Source organism: Lutjanus erythropterus, chromosome 5 (genome assembly GCF_056507025.1).
Source record: "Lutjanus erythropterus isolate fLutEry1 chromosome 5, fLutEry1.hap2, whole genome shotgun sequence".
NCBI lineage: Eukaryota > Metazoa > Chordata > Actinopteri > Lutjaniformes > Lutjanidae > Lutjanus > Lutjanus erythropterus.
Window position 1 is genome coordinate 22,990,001 of NC_139321.1, and position 20,220 is coordinate 23,010,220.

At 41.5% G+C, this 20,220-nt stretch overlaps 2 protein-coding genes across 2 annotated transcripts in view; one reads left to right on the forward strand and one right to left on the reverse strand.

Annotated features, from left to right (window-relative positions):
• Nucleotides 1–9,691, reverse strand: part of rnf20 (ring finger protein 20, E3 ubiquitin protein ligase) — a 12,177-nt gene extending 2,486 nt beyond the window's left edge. Inside the window, exons 1-20 of the mRNA XM_084719258.1 lie at nucleotides 9,518–9,691; nucleotides 9,325–9,393; nucleotides 8,553–8,651; nucleotides 8,301–8,448; nucleotides 8,024–8,209; nucleotides 7,771–7,886; nucleotides 6,899–7,045; nucleotides 6,724–6,798; nucleotides 6,504–6,623; nucleotides 6,191–6,370; nucleotides 5,963–6,098; nucleotides 4,918–5,039; nucleotides 4,629–4,785; nucleotides 4,188–4,506; nucleotides 2,154–2,271; nucleotides 1,804–1,953; nucleotides 1,509–1,721; nucleotides 984–1,109; nucleotides 647–787; nucleotides 24–128 (exon numbers count right to left, since the gene is read on the reverse strand). Coding sequence (XP_084575384.1) covers nucleotides 24–128; nucleotides 647–787; nucleotides 984–1,109; nucleotides 1,509–1,721; nucleotides 1,804–1,953; nucleotides 2,154–2,271; nucleotides 4,188–4,506; nucleotides 4,629–4,785; nucleotides 4,918–5,039; nucleotides 5,963–6,098; nucleotides 6,191–6,370; nucleotides 6,504–6,623; nucleotides 6,724–6,798; nucleotides 6,899–7,045; nucleotides 7,771–7,886; nucleotides 8,024–8,209; nucleotides 8,301–8,448; nucleotides 8,553–8,651; nucleotides 9,325–9,393; nucleotides 9,518–9,682 — 2,892 coding nt within the window. The 5' untranslated portion in view covers nucleotides 9,683–9,691. The remainder of the gene's footprint in view (nucleotides 1–23; nucleotides 129–646; nucleotides 788–983; nucleotides 1,110–1,508; nucleotides 1,722–1,803; nucleotides 1,954–2,153; nucleotides 2,272–4,187; nucleotides 4,507–4,628; nucleotides 4,786–4,917; nucleotides 5,040–5,962; nucleotides 6,099–6,190; nucleotides 6,371–6,503; nucleotides 6,624–6,723; nucleotides 6,799–6,898; nucleotides 7,046–7,770; nucleotides 7,887–8,023; nucleotides 8,210–8,300; nucleotides 8,449–8,552; nucleotides 8,652–9,324; nucleotides 9,394–9,517) is intronic.
• Nucleotides 9,692–15,005: 5,314 nt separating this feature from the next.
• On the forward strand, nucleotides 15,006–18,825 carry aldob (aldolase b, fructose-bisphosphate). The gene is made up of 9 exons (XM_084719259.1): nucleotides 15,006–15,162; nucleotides 16,077–16,189; nucleotides 16,273–16,484; nucleotides 16,574–16,628; nucleotides 16,766–16,926; nucleotides 17,029–17,112; nucleotides 17,373–17,547; nucleotides 18,078–18,277; nucleotides 18,559–18,825. The coding sequence occupies exons 2-9, from the start codon at nucleotides 16,078–16,080 to the stop codon at nucleotides 18,652–18,654; spliced, it is 1,095 nt and encodes a 364-aa protein (XP_084575385.1). The 5' UTR covers nucleotides 15,006–15,162; nucleotide 16,077; the 3' UTR covers nucleotides 18,655–18,825.
• The last annotated feature ends 1,395 nt before the right edge of the window (nucleotides 18,826–20,220 follow it).

Sequence of the window (20,220 nt, forward strand, 5' to 3'; positions counted from 1 at the left end):
CATTGTGTATCACAGAAACCAACCTTATAGTCATTAATTTCTTCATTTAGGATGTCATCTCCGTTGCTGATTTTCTCTGCTGGTTTCTTGGCCTTCTCGATCTTTCTCCTGAGTTTGGAGATGTCCTCCTGCAACACAGTTAAGAGTTAACAGCTACAAGTTAAAGGAGTCTGTCTTCCTCATTCACTTTCATATGACAACAGATGTTATGAATGCAATACTCGTTGGCTGTCTAGACTTGCAGCAGGAGCTTCCCATCATCATGCAAATGCACAATCCAGAACCCACAAAGGTTTCATAACAATGACAACATTGGTGATGTGGAACAACAACATCTAAACTGACAGCAACCACTTAGTCTAAATACAGTGAGGAAGGAACGTTGAATGCACAAATCTAATTTGTAATTAGATTTGTGTATTTTAAGAAAGAGTCATCCTGCCAGGCCTATGACAGTCAGAAAATACTCATTTATTTTTCTTGTGTTAATGGCAATTTGCATTTGAACTAACAGATATTATGGCTTTGGAGAAAACATGTTTCATAAAATTTAGCATTTCCTATCCTCCAATATGTTTAAGCTCAGCAGAAATAGCCTTGATGAGTGTTTATTTGCCCATACATGTCAGTTTGAGTGTGTTGTTACCTGTGCTCGTCGGGCATTAAAGGACTCTTTCTCCCTGGAGATGCTGTTCTCAACGACTTCCTCTCTGACCAGGTTGAGCCTCTGCTGAACCTGCTCCAGCTGAGTTCGCACCTCCTCCGACAGCAACGCAGAGTCCTGAGACTGGAGGACGAACAGAGAGATGTTTTTACTTTTCCTAAATGGGAATGTTATTTCATCTCATACTGCACAATCCCTTATGTATATACGGTGTGTGAAAGGATGTTTCAGAATAACTGTTCATATCTATGTTATGGCTGAATTTCTTTCCTAGCAGCTCACCCTCTCTGGGATCAGTTTTCTCTGAACAGTGTGTTACCTTGCGTTTATTCATGTCCAAAGCTTGTGTTCGAAGCGCCAGCTCTCTCTCTGCAGTGCTGATGGTGCCCTGCAGGAGGCGCTCCTTTTCCTCAAGCTTCCTCACCACCTGCAGCTGGGCATCGACCTGACAAACAGGCACAATCCCAAAAATATTATGGTAATAATAACAATAAAACATGCCTTAGACTTTTAAGACAAAGGTGACATTTTGGGGGAAAAACAGCAAGAAAAACAAGAAATTTGGCAAACAAATAAGAGGCAGACACACAAAAGTAATAGTGAAGAGATGCTTGCCAAGTATGTGGAAAATATGAACTGTATAGACCTGTTTCTAAGCTGTTTAATTGAAAAACTAAAACCGGTGTAGATTTTTTGTTGGATATTATCAGTCATGCATTCAAACAAAGTAAGAACTGACTGCAGGTAGTTTTCACTGCAATTTAACTGTGTGTATGACACAAAATCAGTGTCACAAACCTCTAGTCTTGCAGATTGCACCTTATGATGCCGCCTGGTGGCTCACCTGAGTTTTTAAAGTGAGCAGCTGGTCGGCCAGCTCCTCCTTCTCCTCTTTCAGCAGCTTGTGGATCTGGTTGGACTTGATCCGCTCGCTCATCAGCTTGAAGTTGGCATCGTCTTTTTCTCTGAGCTGCTGCATCAGACGGATGTTCTGCTCCTGCATGTCCTCGAAGGCCTGGCCCGTCACGTCCATCTCGCTCAGCAGTGCGTCCTCCTCCTGCAGAGGGAGCAGCGAGGTGAGTGTAAGAGGCGAAAGGAGGCTTTGTTTGTGCATAAAACCGTAAGATTAGCTCACACACCTGTTTTGCTATAGACAGCTTCTTGTTGAGGATGTCGATCTGCTCCTCCACAGAGCGGATCTTCCTCAGAGCCTCTTCGTCCGCCATTTTCTTGCCCTCCCTCCTCTCCCTCTCCTCCAGCTCCCTCAGCCTCTGCCGCAGCTCCTCTCCCTAGAAACAGCATTGTTATCATGGGACTGCCACAATACAGATAATTATTACTGCAGCACATATATACAAAGGAACGGACCCGGGGCAGAATCTTACATCTTCTACATGTCACCACAAACTCTTACAGGAAACAGATGTTTAACTGTAAATGTGTGTCTGTGTGTAGGTGAATATGCTCTATAGAGTGTGGAGTTGATCACCTCTGACTTGGACTTCTTCTCTGCAGCCATCAGCTGCACTTTGTCCCTCTGCTCCTTTGGTGCTGAGCGGTACATGTCCAGCAGCAGCTTCATCTCCCTTTGAGATTCCTGGGCTTTCCTGAATGGTCAAGGTAACAAGAGAATTTAACAAAACTATCACCATCATCCAGCAACAAAAACTAGCGTGTTTTGTTCACTTGCCATATATTGAGACAATAGTCTACTATTCTGTGAGCCACTGCTGGTGATTCACAGTATCATATGCCTGGTGAATTCTGTCACGAGTGTTGTGGGCTAAATGAATCGTACATGTTTTATTGGATACTACAGTCTGAAGCTGGCCAACAGAAACTGGACTGAGCAATAGTCAATTGAATGATGAAGATATCTGGAGTCATATATTGTAGTATATTTTTTATATACTTTACTTTCAAGCGCAATGTGGAAAATTAGGTTTTTAACAGCTAGGATGCTGTCTCATGCTTATTTATTACAGTATTAATAATTCATTGATTACATTTTTCCTAAACATGAACATTCCTCAGTTAAATGTGCAGGGTGAGACATGGTGAAAAAAGGTTCAATAACGATTAGAAATTATTTGTTTAAGACAGCCGTAACACTCTGCTTCATGTTTTGGTAGGCAAAGTAGTCAGACTTCAGTCTAGGGCTCTTAGGAGAAAATGAGAGAGTTTGCTCTGTTTTAATCCTCAGTTATGTGATACAAATAAAGGCTCACACCCTGATTACCTAAGGCAAGTGCAAACCAGGGATATTTAAAAATAATTCTTATGTTTGCACTTAAAAACTAGGCAGTGAATAGTGTGATTATTTATCTGTTTTTCCTTCAGTAAGTCAAGGAACTACAATAATCAGAATAAACCCATCCATTATTTTTGCAGTCTTGCTGGCACTCCTTAAAATACATATTCATCAGTTCTAATGTGCAAACTATTTTGACAAATTACTCTTAATTGGCTTTTTTACCCCAAGTGAGGGAGTTCAAGTATCTCGGGGTCTTGTGAGGGGACAATGGAGCGTGAGATAGGCCGGAGAATCTGAGCAGCAGGGGCGGTATTGTGTTCGCTTTATCCCACTGTTGTGACGAAAAGAGAGCTTAGCCAGAACGCGAAGCTCTTGATCTCACCTATGAGACTCTCACCTATGACCATGAAGGGTGGGCCAAGACTGAAAGAACAAGATTGCGGATACAAGCAGCTGAAATGGGTTTTCTCAGGAGGGTGGCTGGCATCTCCCTTAGGGATAGGGTGAGAGGCTCAGTCATCCGTGAGGAACTTGGAGTAGAGCTGTTGCTCCTTTGCGTAGGAAGGAGTCAGTTGAGGCGGTTTGGGCATCTTGTAAGGATGCCACCTGGTCGCCTCCCTAGGGAGGTGTTCCAGGCACGTCCAGCTGGGAGGAGGCCACAGGGCAGACCAAGGACTAAGTGGAGGGATTATATCTCTGTCCTGGTCTGGGAACGCCTCGGGATCCCCCAGTCAGAGCTGGCAAATGTAGCCGGGGAATGGCATGTCTGGGGTCCCCTGCTGGAACTGTTACCCCTGTGAGCCGATTTTGGATAAGCGGTTGAAGATGGATGGATGGATGGCTTTTTACTCGTGACGGTGGCTTTCAAACTATAATGTTACAATGGTAGACGGCTCTGTGATTGGCCACCCAATTTTTCTGGGGGGGAAAAAACCCAAAGGATTGTTCAACATATTTCAAACCATCCTCTTCTCTCCCTGTGGTGCGTGAAGTATATTATGATTTCTTAAAATCATATTAATATGGCACATATTTTGTCTACCAATAGACAAAACAAATATTTTTAAAATTTATTTTTTTAAGTTATGTGTTTTGAAGTATATTAATGAAGGTGTTTTTGACCATCTATCTAAAAAGTGTACATGATAAGTACTTGTTAACACATCATAATAGTATCAATCCCCACCAGCGTGTCCACTGTAAAGTTCTGGTAGTTAAAAAAAATCTGCATGTTTAAAATAAAAAACAACTTCCACACATGAAACTTACTTGAGTTCTGCTCGGACGATCTTCAGCTGCTCCATCTCCTTCCTCTTTGACCCTCCAACCACAGACAGGCGCTCACCGGCTGCCTCCTCAGGTTGGCTGCTGCTCCCTGGCTTCTCCTTCTCTTCCTTTATCATGCTGCTGCTCCCACTGCTACGGGTCGGCCTCTCTCGCTCCTTTTCCTTCTCTTTCTCCCGCTCTTTCTCCTCCTTCTTTACAATTTCCTTTTCTTTCTTTTCCTCCTTCTCTTTCTTCTCCTCTTTTTCCTCCTCTTTCAGAGTCACCTCAGGTTCTACTCCAGGCTCCGTTTTCACTGAGGCTCCTACAGAAATAAAATAAAACAAAGAAGTTGGAAAAAAAAGAGAGTCCTATGTATCACAAAAACACTGTGAAAAAGTGATTTTAGTTGTTTACATTTCTAAATAAAAGTGAGCTGTTAGTTACCAGTGCTGCTGGGTGTGGAGGAGCCATTGTCGGGCTCCGTCTTGATCACAGGTTCTCCAGAGACAGCTGGGGTCGAAGGAGAGGTCGTCTCATCCTTCACGTCCATCTCTGTGCTCGACTGGGATTGGAGGATGGCGTTTCCCTTTGAGGCGCGGACCTGCAGAGGCAACGACAGGTTTCAGTGTGATGTGCTGCTGTGTTCTGCTTTACCACACCTTTAGGTCGCAGTGAAACATTTAATTTTCTTTAGGTGACTGCACAAGTCTCTCTTTGTCTCCTTCTGACCTACCTGGTTGAGCTCAGCTTGTGTCTCTCTCAGTCTGATCTTGTATTTTACCACCTCTCCCTTCATCTGCTGGTTGTGGGTTTGCAGTGTGCTGATCAGGTGACGCATCTCCCTGTTGATGGGACCTGAGAGAAGGACACAGGCAGAGTGAAACAGAAAAACAAACAAACAATGAAATGTGAGAATCTTAGTTGTACTGCCTTTTCAGCACAACTGACCCTTTGCTTCACCCTGCCCTCTTTACACAAATACAGTTTACAGTGAGAATGCTGGCAGAATCAACATAAAAATTTGCAGTAAATTTCGAATGACTAACTTGGATTTTTTACAGAGAAGCAAATAAAAGCAGTATTTCATGTCTAGCAGAGGACCATTGAGTTTGTCAGCTAAAATTATGACTTGTGAGCAGACTTTTTGTAGCTAACTTATGTAAGCCAATGCTAACTCTTAAACTCTCTGTCTCCAGGTGACTTTCAGCATTTCCATCTGATAAATTTTAAAACAAGAACCCTGTAAAAGGATCTGACACATGTAATGTTACTTAATGGCTACATACATGATATAACATAAATGCTAAAGGATTGAGGCTAAAGCTGCATCCCAACAAACATTGATCAGATTTTGAAATACGACCAGTTTATGTATACAAGTGATTACAGAAATACAGTCATTAATGTGGGAAAAGGAACACAGAGATTAGATAAAGAGCAGGGGACCTTGAGATGGTGACCAAGCCAGACCAACTGGACCAGAATCACCTAAGGAAGAGAGCCAGGAAAACAGCTAAGCTAACCCTGCTTAGATCTAAGACAGCAGTCCAGAGAGAGATGCACTGTTGGTCCACTTTTGATTCTGCGCCAGCCAATATCCTCCACATAACAAATCACAATTTAAATCCTGGTGGGAATAAACCATGAGTTTGCCAAATGAAGTGGTATGGCCCGTCCTGCCAAGTCTATGATTGAACAGTTGCTCTTCAGAGGAAGGGCTTAGCAAAGGGTCAATTCATGCACCTTGTTCTCTATTTAAGCCAGAACTTGTTAGTTACCTGCTTGCTCGTTGGCAGCAAGTGTCTGTTCAAATTCGATGCGCAACATCTCGTACTCCTTCCTGACCTGAGCCAGTGTGTCCTCCAGCTGAAACACCTCTGTACGAACCTTCCTCTGCAGAGTCACCTCATCATTCTGCACACAGAGGGGATGAGAGTAAGAGAAGGACATAAGCTTGCATAGACAGAGATGAACGAACACACACACACACAAAAACACAAACACACCTCCATGTGCTCAAGCTGTCGAAGCCGTGCCGTCCTGGTGGTGTTGAGACGTGCGCGTGTCTCATCTAACTGAGCCTTGAGGATCAGAGACTCATTGTAGAGCACTGAAAACTGCGACTGTAGACAGCGATACTCAGAAGTCTCTTTTACCATGCCTTCTGCTCGACTCAGCAGCTCCGTCTGACAAGAACAGGCAGAAAGAAGAATGAAGTCCGTTGGTTTAACACAGCTTACACAATAATTCATGAAGTCAGTTAATGAGCTGTTTCCAAATGAAATTCAACAGAATGGTGTGAGAGAAGCACAAGTCCACCTTCATGCTACTGTTCTCCTGGTGCACAGTCTGCAGATCCTGTTGGAGCTTCTGCAGCTCAATGAGGCGGTTGTCTGCCAGCTCCCGGCTCTCCTCCATCTCACTGTTCATTTCTTCAAACTTGAAAGGAGAATAAAAAAGGAAAATGGCAAATGTGAAAAGCAAGGTGTGGAAAGAAAAGCTTATTCATAACTTTATTCTATTAAAATAAAATTCCTACCTTTCTTTTGTTAATAGTGATGGTCCCACAAACACTGCTGGCCTCCCCACACACCTTATAGCCTTTGCTGTTCACCTGGAAAGCATTACAGGGAATGTTATTTTTAAAACATCAGAACATTTGCACAACACAGTCACAGACAGACGAGATACACACAGACGGAACACATCCTCACCCTCTCCAGTATCTCGATCAGGTGTGCGTTCAGTCTGTTTTCTCTGCGGCGGATCTTCTCCATGTCCCACTGGAGCTCCTCGATCAGAACTTGCAGCTCACTGACGCGCTGGTCTGCTTTGTTCGCTGCCCGACCCAGAGAACGGGACTAGACAAAACAGAACACAGAGACTTAACACCACACACACAAGAGCTAAGAGGAACATAATACTTAATAATAATACTTCAGATATTACTCTGCAATAAAGCAACAATTTCTAGATGATAACAAGTAACAGAAAAACCAAATGAACAACTGACTTGATAACTTAACACAGTCAGCCAGTGCAATGGGTTGGGAGGAATTAAATGTTTTACAATTTCATAATATTTCATAAATATCATGTATTTATGATAAATTCCTTATTCAAAGACTCAAAGGGCCTGAATTCTCTTACAAATAAACAACCTTCAATGTGGTAGCTACCAAAAGTGAAACACAAACTGAACAATCATGCATTCATGTGGTGTTGGAATAATTTTAAAAATGTGCTCCCAACTAGGAAAACTCATATGAACACCCCCTTAAAGTCAGGTCAAATCAGTCAGCCCCTTAAACAACAACTCAGAAAGAGGAACAATATTTTAGTGGTTTTAAGGAGCAACTGGTGCAGCAACAAGTCTGGCACAAAACTACAAAACTACAAAACTACCAACATTGGGATGTAAGTCTCAGCAAACCCTTCACCCAGACATTACAACAAGTTCGACAACAATCACATCACAACTTAAGAGCTCATGAACACAGCAAAGTCGGAAGAACAACTTCCAAATTCAGGAAATGGGACCATCCAAGGAGCACGTGAATGCAGCACAAGGAAGGAAGATTTGTACCTCGCTTGTCATGTGACTGTGCTTCTGCTTGAGGTCCTCAGTCAGCTGTTGCAATCGCTCATTTTCACTGGTCAGGAGGGAGTTTAGTTTGGAAGCTACCTGCCATAAACCACTTTCTGCAATGAAAAGCAACAATAACATCACCATTTATGAGTGTAAACATATAAATTGATTTTAAGAACTCCTCCGAAAGAAATTTCCTCCTCAGCTCCATCACTGCAATTTCATCATGTCTCCCTGAATTTTATCTCACCAGCTCCAGAGTCCAGATCTGCCTTCAGTTGGTCCACGGTGCTCTTCACACTCTCATAGATCTCAACCACATGATTGGCCTGCTTCTGGCTGGACTCCACCCTCTCCTGCAGCTCAGCCTCCATCTCCTCGCTGCTGCTGCTCGCCAGCGTGGCCAGGAAGGAGTTGGCACCCTCTCCCTGTTGGCCTGAGTGACAAACACAGCAAAGAGGGTTTTGCCTTGTTGATCAAATATCTACATGTTATTGCTCATGATCCTGTGTCAGGTCCATCTTTACCTCTGTCCTTAGCTCTCTCCTGGTTGGAATCGCCATCAGGCTCTGGAGTTTCTGGCTTGAGACTCCGTCCCTCACCTGCCAGAGACTTCTCAGGTTCGCTGCTTGCTTGGTCATAACGCCTGATGATCAGTTTAATGTTTTCATCAAACTGAAGAAGAGAGAACGACACCAGGTCAGCTCTTTTATATTTAAAGGAGAGAAGACTTTTCATGTTAAATAAGTCATTTCTGCTCTTGCGTTGAACTTGTTTACCTGGTTCCAGTATCTGTTGAGGATCAGCAGACTGGCATCATCTGTGGCCTGACGGGTCTCCAGTCTCTCAATTCGCTCTCGCAATTCATCCTCAATCACCTGCAAACCAACCCAACAAGAGACTAACTTTTCACCAAATAAGGGAGCACACAAGTGCAGTAAAAATAAATTTTCTAATTGTAAGTTAATAATGTGATGTCCACAGAGTGAAAAATGAAAAACACAAATGTGAGGGCAGCACTGCACCCTGACAGTCTAGAGGGTGCACATGCTAGAGTTATCTTGTAAATTATCTTCACAAAATGCAGTTATTGGAAGCATGTTTTAATTTAACGTCTAATTAATAACCTTTGCAAGATGAATATACAGGATATTGTGAATATTTTAGAGACTAAAGTTAATGGAGTAGAGCAGTGATCAGATGTAACAAACAAGAACGGCTGACCAACACACACTGCAGCATTAAACAACTTATCCCAACTCCGTGGTGAAGAAAAGAAGTCTATGCTCAGATCTATTTTTGTGTCCTCTCTGCATTTTGGACAGCGGTGCAGAGAGGCTGCTCTCTGCCGCTCTCTGCTGCTGAAAACAAAACTTTAATAATACCACAATGGCACATTCTGCCTCCCCCTCATTTTGTTACTGTCATACAGACGATTTCAAATGAATTTGCTTTGTTCTTGTTCATGTAGCTATGTCCCCAAATTTACTCTCTATATCTCTCTCTCCCAAGGCCGCTGCAACGCTGCATTTAAAGTGTGTAAAGAATTACCTGTCTTTGATCAAGAGCTTCTCCCAACTTTCGGTTCTTCGCCTGCAGAGCTTTAATGTCCTGTTCTTCCTGGAAAAGATTTCAAACATTAGCACAGTAAAGCAGCCGAACAAATAGACAGGCTGCACACTAGTGAGGTGAAGCTTGTGAATAAATATATAAGCAGTAGAGTGGGGAATAAAGTGGGGCTCACTGAGTTGGACACTCCTCCCAGTTTGATGACCGTCTCCACCGCGGTGCTCCCCCCTGCAGCAGCGCTGACACCGGGTCCTCCGTCCTCTCCTTCCCTCTCCCTCCGCTTCTCAGGTGGAGCACCGGAGGAACCGCTGGGGTCAGCAGGACGCTTCTGTCCCGACATCCTCAGACTCCTGAAACAAACACAGACAGAAAAATATCAGTGTGACTGACGGAAGAACGTGGAGGACTGATGGACTCAGATGTATGTGCTGGATGAAAGACAGAGCTAAGCTTATGCTATACTGTACATATAGCTAGCTAGCTAACACTACGTGGTTCAAGATAACTGCCTTAACGTTTACTCTGAAACGCTGTTTATCTAGCTAAGTGATTAAATAAATACAAACAAAAAGTTTTATGGCATTTTGAACCCCGAACAGGCTGATTAAATCAGTCACTGTAACGTTAAGCTAACGTTAGCCGTTTGCTAGCGTCAGCTTTAAACGCTGTTGATGCTCAGGGGAACCTGATTCTGACCTGACAGATCGATGCATTTACTTTGAAATACTGTCAGTATCAATCACCCCTAACTGAATTCTTACCGCTTTTAATGTTAACAGTTTTATAATGAACTGAATCTGTCTGTGGCTGTTGTTGTTGCGGCTCCCTGCCACTCGGAAACGGAGGTGGTGGTGTTAACGAGCTTCCTGGGACCATCTTCAGCTGACGCAGCGCCACCTGCCGCCGCGGAGGAGATCAGCATGACTCCGGGCTGCTCATTCTTCTTCTTCGTTTCGTTTAATGGCGGGTTGCAATCAGTGACTGACGGTGCATACCGCCACCTATTGTACCGGAACATGCAGCAACGTTTTTTAGCATGCCATTGAAAAATATATAAAAGAATAAGGAAATAAATGTGGAAATATAAAGAAGATTAAATAAAACAACAAACCAGTAAATTTGGAAATATATATAAAACAATAAAGCCAGTGACTGACTGGTTTGTCCCTCAACAGGGAAAATTTAAAATAATGCTGATTAAAATATGACATTATATTAAGAATGAATACAAAATATAGAAAATAAAGTAATTTATATGCAATAAATGAATACATATTTCTAAAACTATATAACTAAACAAATAAATGTGAAAATAAATAAATAAAAAGCTTATAATTATTCTTTTATAGTTTGTTATTTCTTTATATTGCATTAATTTATTATTTTATTTATCTATTTCTCTATTCACCCTTTTATTTACTTATTTTTTATTTTATTTATTCTTCTTTTTAATTCCACTGTTATTTTCTTAATTATACAGATCGATTCCAAACTAATGAACAAGTAGACAATAAAATAGCTATAATAAAAATCCACTACAATCCATATAGATTTTGCTAGCTCCTGTTACATAACCTTGTATCCTTCAAAAATTAAATTACAGCTTTCAGGGCATCTTTAAGCCGTTCTCCAGTTGTTTCCAATACTCTACCTCTATATTCCTGTCTCTACCGGTCAACATTAATTCAGTTTCATTGGCTGTTTTTCACAGGGAATTTGCATCCAAAATGTTGTATGACCACCTTCTGCTGGACTGAAATAAGACTTAATTCTCCTACCTAATATAAATTAAAAGAAAGGCTCTTCCCCACCTGCCATTTTATTCTCTAATACAAAACTAGACAAACAAGACAACTTAACCTCTGAGAGTATGAGAGTCTTGTAATTCCCACGATATCCTCACAGCATCACCAACTATTTCTATTGTCTCACATTTTGTTTCTGGCACAGCAGCACAGTTAATCACCATGGCCAGAGATGTGAAGATTTAATCTTGAGCCTAGAAAAACAATACTCATCATGCGCCCTACCTTATTTGTTCTCCCTTCCTTCTTGAATCTTTTCTTTTCTCACTGCTTCCTTGTTTCTCAGCCTTCTTTTGGACCTGAACCTCATTATTTCCATCCTTTTTCCTTTTTGGACAGTCACCGTCGCCACTGCATATCTCAACTCCACATTTACCACATCTCACCAAAATATGTGCGAGGTGTGTCCGAATTTAAAACAATGTTTGTTACACTGAATGGGTTTGGAAATAAAAGGCCTTTCTGGGTTATTGGTGCGATCCAAGAAATGCTTTGTCTGGCAGGATTTCTGATTCAAAATGCGACATAACCAATATTGTTTCACACGTTTCTTGTTTTGCACAGTATATGACCATCAGCAGCTCTCATTTATACAGTTTTTGAGCAAAAACAAAACCACTTTCCATCAAGTGGAATGCACACAGTCCATTATAGATGGTAGATTCAGTATAAATTAAATTGGAATACTCCCAGTTTTTACTTTGTGGTGATTTGATGAGCATCACAATATTAGATGATAACGCACAAACCAGCTGATATTATTTGCCTAATTTTGTGGTTCAAATTCACACAGTTTAAGAGCAAGCAACTGACACACAGTGAACCTGGGGCTTTTGGGGTTTGTCCTGTTGGTAATCCATCCCCATTGTAAGTGTTGTGCTATATTGACAGATAAAGCTGAGTTCTCCTGCTGCAAAATCGGCTGTTCTTCCTGCATCCAGTGACATCACAATGATGCTGTTGATATTAAAGAAGAACTACAGGCTGTTTCAGCATGGATTTCTAGTCTCTGCCTTTAGTTAGCCAGTGGGGCTCACTAGCTGAGTATTTTTGTCACCTCAAACTATGTTCTGCTGCACGGCTCAATGAGAATTGCTTCAGTTGACTACATTTATCATCAACACTGCCCTCAGCTGTATGAAAAGTGCAGAATCTTTCTTTTAAGACATCCATCTGTAGTTTCACATGGATATTTCCCTTTACTGAAACCACTGAGACATGTCCAGATCTAAATAGGTTTTCACAGTAGAGATACTTTGTGCTGCTGCCGTGTGCAGGATTGCAGCTCCCACAGATCCATGGCTCTATTGAGGAAGTAATGTTTGGAGATAATGTACCAATTATCTGGCAAACAACGCAATGAAACCAACATTCCTCTGGAGCTATCTTTATACATGTAGCTCACATTCTTGTGCGGGTAACCAAACTTGTTCAGACAACATTTTGCACTGCTCTTTTCCTCAGTCAGTCCTTATGTAAAAAGGAACAGAGACTGAACTCTGATAAGCATTATTAAGGAGTACATTGCACAGGGAGCAGAGTCCAGATTGTGTAAAAGCTGGCTTGTCATTATTTGTGAGTTACAGATCTACCTCAGCCTATCAGTTCAAGTCTCCCTATCTGCTGAGGTCACTCATGAACCGGTGAGCGCATTACAAACAAGCTCTTTTTGGGCCATTTGCAGCAATCAATATGAGAACTGTTTATGCGTGACGTGCTCAACAAGCAATGTGACGCATGAGGCAGATAAACAAGGTAGCATGTAAAAGCAGTTACTTTAGTTCTGTGTTCAATAAATTAACTATAGCCTGATCTTATACTGATGTGATTACACTATGGAGAGAATAACATTCCCTAAATGTATATAAAATATGTTGGTGCCCCCCTGTGGCGACCAAGTTTTATATAAGACTTGTAACATCCCAGTTCCTTCACCCCATTCTATTAAAACAGTGAGCAGGACTCGTCGCCGGCTAGCTACCAATATGTTGGGGCTACTGAAGTGTGGGTTTACTGAGCTTCCTCAAACCACTAACACCATCCTTATAAAAGAAAAACAAAAGATGGACTATGAACAACTAAAATGGCAATGAAAATTCAGGAGTAAATGGAAGCAGGAGTTTAAGTGGCTGACTATGACACATCTAGGGATATAACACACTGCTGTGTGTGACGCTGGTTTCTTCAACTAGCAGAGAAGTCTAACTCGTTATGCATTGGAAACAATAGTTTCAGGAAACACTGCATCATGTGAAAAGTGGACCACAAGTCTCACAGTTAAGGAAGGCTGTGTTAAGTTGTGTTAAATTGCATCTTTACATAAGTTTACATTTGGGCCACCAGAAATGTACTTTGGCCTTCAAATTTAGGGGCTTAAAAACAAATTCAGTGTTAAAATATATTTTTTGTAAAAAAAAGCTCTGTAGGACTTTAAGGAAGATTAAATTTTAACCAAGAGTAAATCTTTTACATAAGTTAGTATCAGTTTTTTTTAATAATATTTTAAAACTATATTGTAACTAAATTAATTCCACACACCGTCTTGGAGAATTGGAAAATAAAAACTGTCCTCCAAGCCAATGTTGTTAGAGTGAACTAAAACTAAACGAAAACTAAAACTAGGTGTGAAAAAATATTTTAGTTAACTGAAATAAAATTAAAACTGTACTTCAGGAAAAAATCCCAAATGAAATGATATTATGTTTTCACATGGCTACATAAAATAAAACAAAAAATAGACAGGAGATGTCTTTAGTTTGAGTCTTTGTCAGTTTGGTCAAATATGTCAAAACAACAAACATGGAGAGGCATTGGTTCATATGTATATTGAGAATGGGATGTTGGTATTTTTTTTAAAAAAAAACAACCTTTATTTTACCAGGATGTCCCAATGAGATTGAAAATCATTTTTACAATCCTGCCCTAGGCCAAGGTAGCAATCAGACAAAATCACAACATATAAATGTACACAAATACAACATGATGTAAAAAAAGTAAAAAGTAAACTGAAGCAAGCAAACTAGAAACACTAGAAACTAACTCTAACTAAACTGAACTGAAAACAGAAAATAAATAAATAAATAAATAAATAAAGAAATAAATAAATAAAGAAAGAAAGAAAGAAAGAAAGAAAGAAAGAAAAATACAAAACTATGACTTTGATTTTAACTAAATTGATTCCATCCACCATCTTTGACATCTCTGAGGTATGACAACATTTAATTTAGAACAGTACCCTGATTTGTATTTTTTTGGGACTGGTATTTTGACGTGTATTTCTGACAGGTGTTTGGACTGTTGCTATTTGTGATCCTTAGGAAATAGAAACTTTGTATGTATGTTTATACATGTATGTTGTATTTTATGGCTGCATAATGGGTGGTAAGCCCAAAACAAATTTTCCACCCTGTGAGACAATAAAGTTGAACTTGAATCTTTAGTGCACTGGAGAATAAAGGCTGTAACTGGCCTCTGAATGCACCCAAATGAGACAACAGACACATCTATGAATCAATGCAACTTTCACCAGGACAAAGGCACAAAGGAACCTGAAATGCAACATTGCAGCAGGCCTCCTCTCACATTACAAGTCATCAGTGTCTCAAAGTGAAGCAACAGTGAGCAGAAACAGAGGGAGGAGGTGCTGCTGTTTGACGGCTGACTGATGCGTGCCTGCCTGCAGACTTTTACAACTCTTGTTTTCAGACGACACACAGTGTTCCCTTCTTGTTTTAAACTCATCCATTCAGGTTATGATATGGACCCAAAGTCCACAAAAGCGCACTGATGCCGTGCAGTCCGCAAACACCGCCCCTGTCTGTCTCACTGGACCAATTGCGTTACCGGGGCGACACACGCCCCGCCACATCATGCGCACCTCCTCCACAGCGCAAAACACGCATAAATACAGCTTTGTGCACGTTGCTCGGCCTTCTCAATCAGTAATCGCTGTTTGGAGGCTTTGAAGCCGTCTGTCACTTCTGTTGCCGCCGTCGCTGTTTGACAAAACTCCCAAGTAAGACCCGTCTTTCAAGTTTTTTAGCTTGTACATGGTGTTGCTGTGGCTAGTTTCCATTTCTTTGCATGAAAAGCGAACTTTTTTGCAACATCACTGTGTTAGTTCAGGGTTCCGCGTGTTTCTGGTGCGATGCAAGTAATGTTACGGATTTGAACTGCAAGTATTCAGAAGTCTAGGCTTTGCAGAATCCCATAAACCGGTTGTCGTGTCTGATAAATGAGGATGTTCACGCTTCTTTGCAGCAAAAACATTGGCGGTACTTTTACTTTGAAAGGGTTGCATATTAAATGTCGTCGGGTGTTGTGCGCCTGTGGTTGCAGTAGACCTCTTGGGTGTGTGCAAATATTTAAAAAAGGAACACACATCCGCGTTCAACCTGCAGGTTATGATGACTTATTGTATATCTGCAAATTATAGTTGTGATTTTAATTCTTAGCCCTAATATTATTATGCTGTTCTTTTATGGATAAATGCCATCTGTAATTGTAAAAGCTTATTTTTCCATGTCCAAAATTTCTTGTTTTGCTGATAGCCATGGATTTAGTTTTGGTGGATTTGGCTGCTTCCATGTCATTGTTGCATTCTCATGGCCATCGCACACAATATGTTGGAGAGATGCATGTCAGCAGATTTTATCTTTCCTAGTAAATTAATACCCCCCAATTTTTCTAGTTTCCAAGGAGTGAACTATGAACTTGGGTTGCACATCCAAAGGCCGAACTTATCTGTTCCAAGGCCAAAGTTCAACCATGCAAGCCAAATATTTACAGAGGTGGTGCAACCGCGGCAGGAAGTCTGAGGCAGAAGTTCATTGTGTTTCATGGAAAACAAAAGATAAAATCTTCCTCATACTTGCTAAAGCCTTGAAGACGTTCTGATCACCTGTGAAATAACTTGTTTCTGTCTTATAGGATGACTCATCAGTTCCCATCCCTGTCTCCGGAGCAGAAGAAGGAGCTCTCTGACATTGCTCAGAGGATCGTGGCTCCAGGAAAGGGAATCCTGGCTGCCGATGAATCAACAGGTGAGCTCTGTGGATTGCAATGGCGAGAGATGACTGCAAATGAGTGTGCGACTGACATGCTTCTCATTTTCTCTTCTATTAAGGAACCATGGGAAAGCGTCTCCAGAAGATCAACGTGGAGAACACCGAGGAGAACCGTCGTTGCTTCCGTGACATCCTCTTCTCCTCTGATGCCTCTATCGCCAACAGTGTGGGAGGTGTCATCTTCTTCCATGAGACGCTCTACCAGAAATCAGACAGTGGCAAGCTCTTCCCCCAGGTCATCAAGGATAAGGGCATTGTCGTCGGCATCAAGGTGAGGAGCCTGTACACCGAGGTTCTCAGATCTTCAGACTGTCGAATGTTCATGCCTGTAAGTAAAGTGATCTGTTCTTCCTGCTTCAGGTGGACAAAGGCACAGCTGGTCTGAATGGAACAGATGGAGAGACCACCACACAAGGTGAGATTGGATTGGGCAATTCAAAGCCCAGATGTGCAAGCCTTCTTTATGGCAAAATTTCAAAATTTCTTTGCAAGTTTCAGCAACCTCATGCAGAGCGAGCACAAACTGCTCTGTGGCTTGTTGTTTCTGTATAGGTCTTGACGGCCTTTCAGAGCGCTGCGCCCAGTACAAGAAGGACGGTTGTGACTTTGCCAAGTGGAGGTGTGTCCTGAAGATCTCGGATGGCTGCCCATCAGCTCTTGGCATTGCAGAGAACGCCAACGTCCTTGCCAGATATGCCAGCATCTGTCAACAGGTGTGTCTACGTGGCCATATTCTTCACACAAATGACTTGAATTCTTAGTGATTCATGATATTGTCAGCAAGTTAATAACTTAACATTTAAATACTCCACCAGAACGGCCTGGTGCCTATTGTGGAGCCAGAGATCCTTCCTGATGGAGACCATGACCTGCTGCGCTGCCAGTATGTCACAGAAAAGGTTGGTTCATCAGTCTGCAAATCTAGATTTTGTAATCCTGATCTTGTGGTATCAGAACGATCAGATCAGAATGATATCAGATCTGTTTTTTAGACCAGCCTAGAAGATCATTTTATCTACTTTAGCAAAAATTTTAGAGCTATTACAAAATCTCTGATTCTGATCTAGAGCCACAGTTTTGAAATTCTGGCCCCAGCAGTAAAATCTGCCATCACATGCAGTTTTGAAATGTATAGTAATGAATCTGTTTTCATCTTTAGGTTCTGGCTGCTGTGTACAAGGCTCTGTCCGACCACCACGTGTACCTGGAGGGAACTCTGCTGAAGCCCAACATGGTCACTGCTGGACACTCCTGCACTAAGAAGTACACCCCACAGGAAGTTGCCATGGCCACAGTGACTGCTCTCAGGCGCACTGTTCCCGCTGCTGTGCCTGGTGAGTGTCATAAGACCAAGTTAGGTCAAATCTTATTTATGTAGCCCAGTATCACAAATCACGGTTTGCCTCTGGGGGGCTTTATAATCTGCACAGTGTGCACCACCCCCTGTTGCTTTGACCATAGATTTGGTGAGGAAGAACCCTTTCCCCTTCTGCTTCCAGGATAGACAGACATGCAATGGATGTTGCATGAACAGGACAACAAAATCACATTAAATAAAGAATTTGCCAGTTCTGATACATTAAATTATAAAATATGTGCTAAGAATGTGGATTCAGGAGGTCGTTGAACAACTTCAGGTGATGTTCATGGGACCTGAGCTATACGACCTCCTCTCCACCATAGAGACCTGGAAGAGGACAGGCTACAAATCACATTAATAACAAAAGTTTGATAACAACATTTCTGATAATGAAATAAATGTAGGAAAAAATCCAGATTTTCCTTTTAAGACATCAGATTAATAAAAGCGAGGAGCATTTTTAAGATTCTGTCACATAAAAAGCTGCTTTATGTGACTTTTCAGGCATCTGCTTCCTGTCTGGCGGCCAGAGTGAGGAGGAGGCCTCCCTCAACCTGAACGCCATTAACCAGGTACCCCTCCATCGCCCCTGGAAGCTCACCTTCTCTTATGGTCGTGCACTCCAGGCCTCCGCTCTTGCAGCCTGGCAGGGCAAAGCAGCCAACAAGGCCGCTGCACAGGAGGCTTTCTGCAACAGGGCCAAGGTGAGTCTCAGAGGCCATGAACAGTTATCATTAATCATGAATAGAGACACTAATAATTAATCCACACTTATCAATTTATAGTTATGGACTGTGCACCAAACTGTCTATTAAATGAATCTTATCTTACATTACCCACCTTTATACTGACTGGTAAATGATTGATTATAAAAAGCTTTTTGTCTGTTCAGTCTTGCAGTAATGTGGTTTAGGTAACTTGGCTGATCATTAACACTCATCTTTGACTTTGCCCTGACACCCCCCCCCCCCCATCCTCTCTTCAGACCAATGGCCTTGCCTCCAAAGGAGAGTACAAACCCAGCGGCTCAGCTGACAAGGCCTCCATGCAGTCTCTGTACACTGCTAGCTACGTCTATTAAATACTGTGAACATTTAAAAAAATGCACGTGGACCAAATATGACTACAACTGCCTCTGCTGGATTTCCCACTGTTCCAGACCACCACCACCAGGGGGAGACTTTATTACACTGAACTCCTGTTTGTCTACTCAGTGAAATGACTCGAAATAAATTAAGTGACCAAAATGTCACAGGTGTCATTGCATTTTTTTGTGTTTTGGGATCTGAGAGTGTGCATAAAGAGTGAATCACTGTCACACAGACATAAGTGTGGTCATTTACTGTCCATACATACAGTAATCTTGGACACATCCTAACTCTTCCATGTGTGGCTGTGCAGCTCTTCCAGGTTTATCTAAACCTTATACCAGGCCCACAGCATGAGCTGGTCCTGCTTTTAAACAACACAAATGCAGCACACACATGCCAAACCCACAACTATATTTGACTTGAGTCAAAATGCATCTGACAGTGATCAGGAGCTGGAAATTCTTAAACAGAACTTTAAGGCGAGGGTTGAAAAGTGTTTGGATTCGGATAAAGTGTCTGCAATTGTAATTGCATTACTTTATTAAATTGCTCCCTCTTAGTCTGAGAGTGCCTGATTATTTTTGCTGTCCTCATAGTCTTCAAGTGAAGACTACTCTGCTCCAGCCTTGCCTGCTTCTCTGAGTCTGCATGTGTGACTACACGTTATGTGATCCGTCCGTTTGTGTGACCTCTGATGGCACAATGAGTGGGAGGGAGATTGCTTTTTCAGTGATCACTGACTTGAAAATGAAAAATGTTTTAGAAATAAAAAGGAAAAAGTTATTAAGTTATTTGTCTAGTGATTGCCTGAGTGGCTCAGCCAGGTTTTTTGGATGCCAAGTCAATTTACAGGGAAGTCACACATTTTAAAATGTGAATCTATTGTGTTTTCTTTTTAATTTGCTCCACCTCTGTAGAACTCTCACGAAACATCCCTTTAGCTGTTTATAGCACAATAACATCTAGTTAATTGTGAAGAAAGAAAACAATTTTGACCATATGTATATAAATATGTAATTTCTGACAGCTGTAATGAAAGTGCACTTTAAAAAGCATACAAAGTGTTTGAATTTGACTTTGGAGAAGGACTGGGAACCCTGATTTGAATCTGCTGAGTGGAGCAAACTTGTGCTTACTTAATGAAACGTAAAAGGGATGTCGGGTGAAAAAAACAGAACTAGGATGACACCAATGGGATTGCACAACAATTATTTGGAAATAATAACGGCAATGAAAGACACAGTCCCAGTGATCAAAATGAAAACTACTCCACAACCACAGTTCAATCTGGGTAGCATTTCCAAATATCAAAGGTCTTTTTAAACAATACTGACATGTGAAAGTGAGCCAAAGCAAAACTTGTTTACTGCTCACCTGTAAATTCAATTATACATATTTTAATTCTGAAATGTCCAACAGAATTAGGCCTTTAACTTGGTATTTCGTACTCTGACAAACTAAACACAATGGACACAGGGTGTGTGTGTGTGTGTGTGTGTGTAATCTGATGCACAAAAAAGGGTGGGACCTATAAGGCCAATTATATGTGTTTAATA

What these genes read in the sequence shown, in the direction of transcription:
- aldob (XM_084719259.1), top strand. Translation starts at nt 16,078, where the DNA reads ATGACTCATCAGTTCCCATCCCTGTCTCCGGAGCAGAAGAAGGAGCTC. An exon ending in ATGCCAGCATCTGTCAACAG is followed by an intron (nt 16,927 to 17,028) that starts GTGTGTCTACGT and finishes ATACTCCACCAG; the next exon opens with AACGGCCTGGTGCCTATTGT. An exon ending in CTTTCTGCAACAGGGCCAAG is followed by an intron (nt 18,278 to 18,558) that starts GTGAGTCTCAGA and finishes TCCTCTCTTCAG; the next exon opens with ACCAATGGCCTTGCCTCCAA.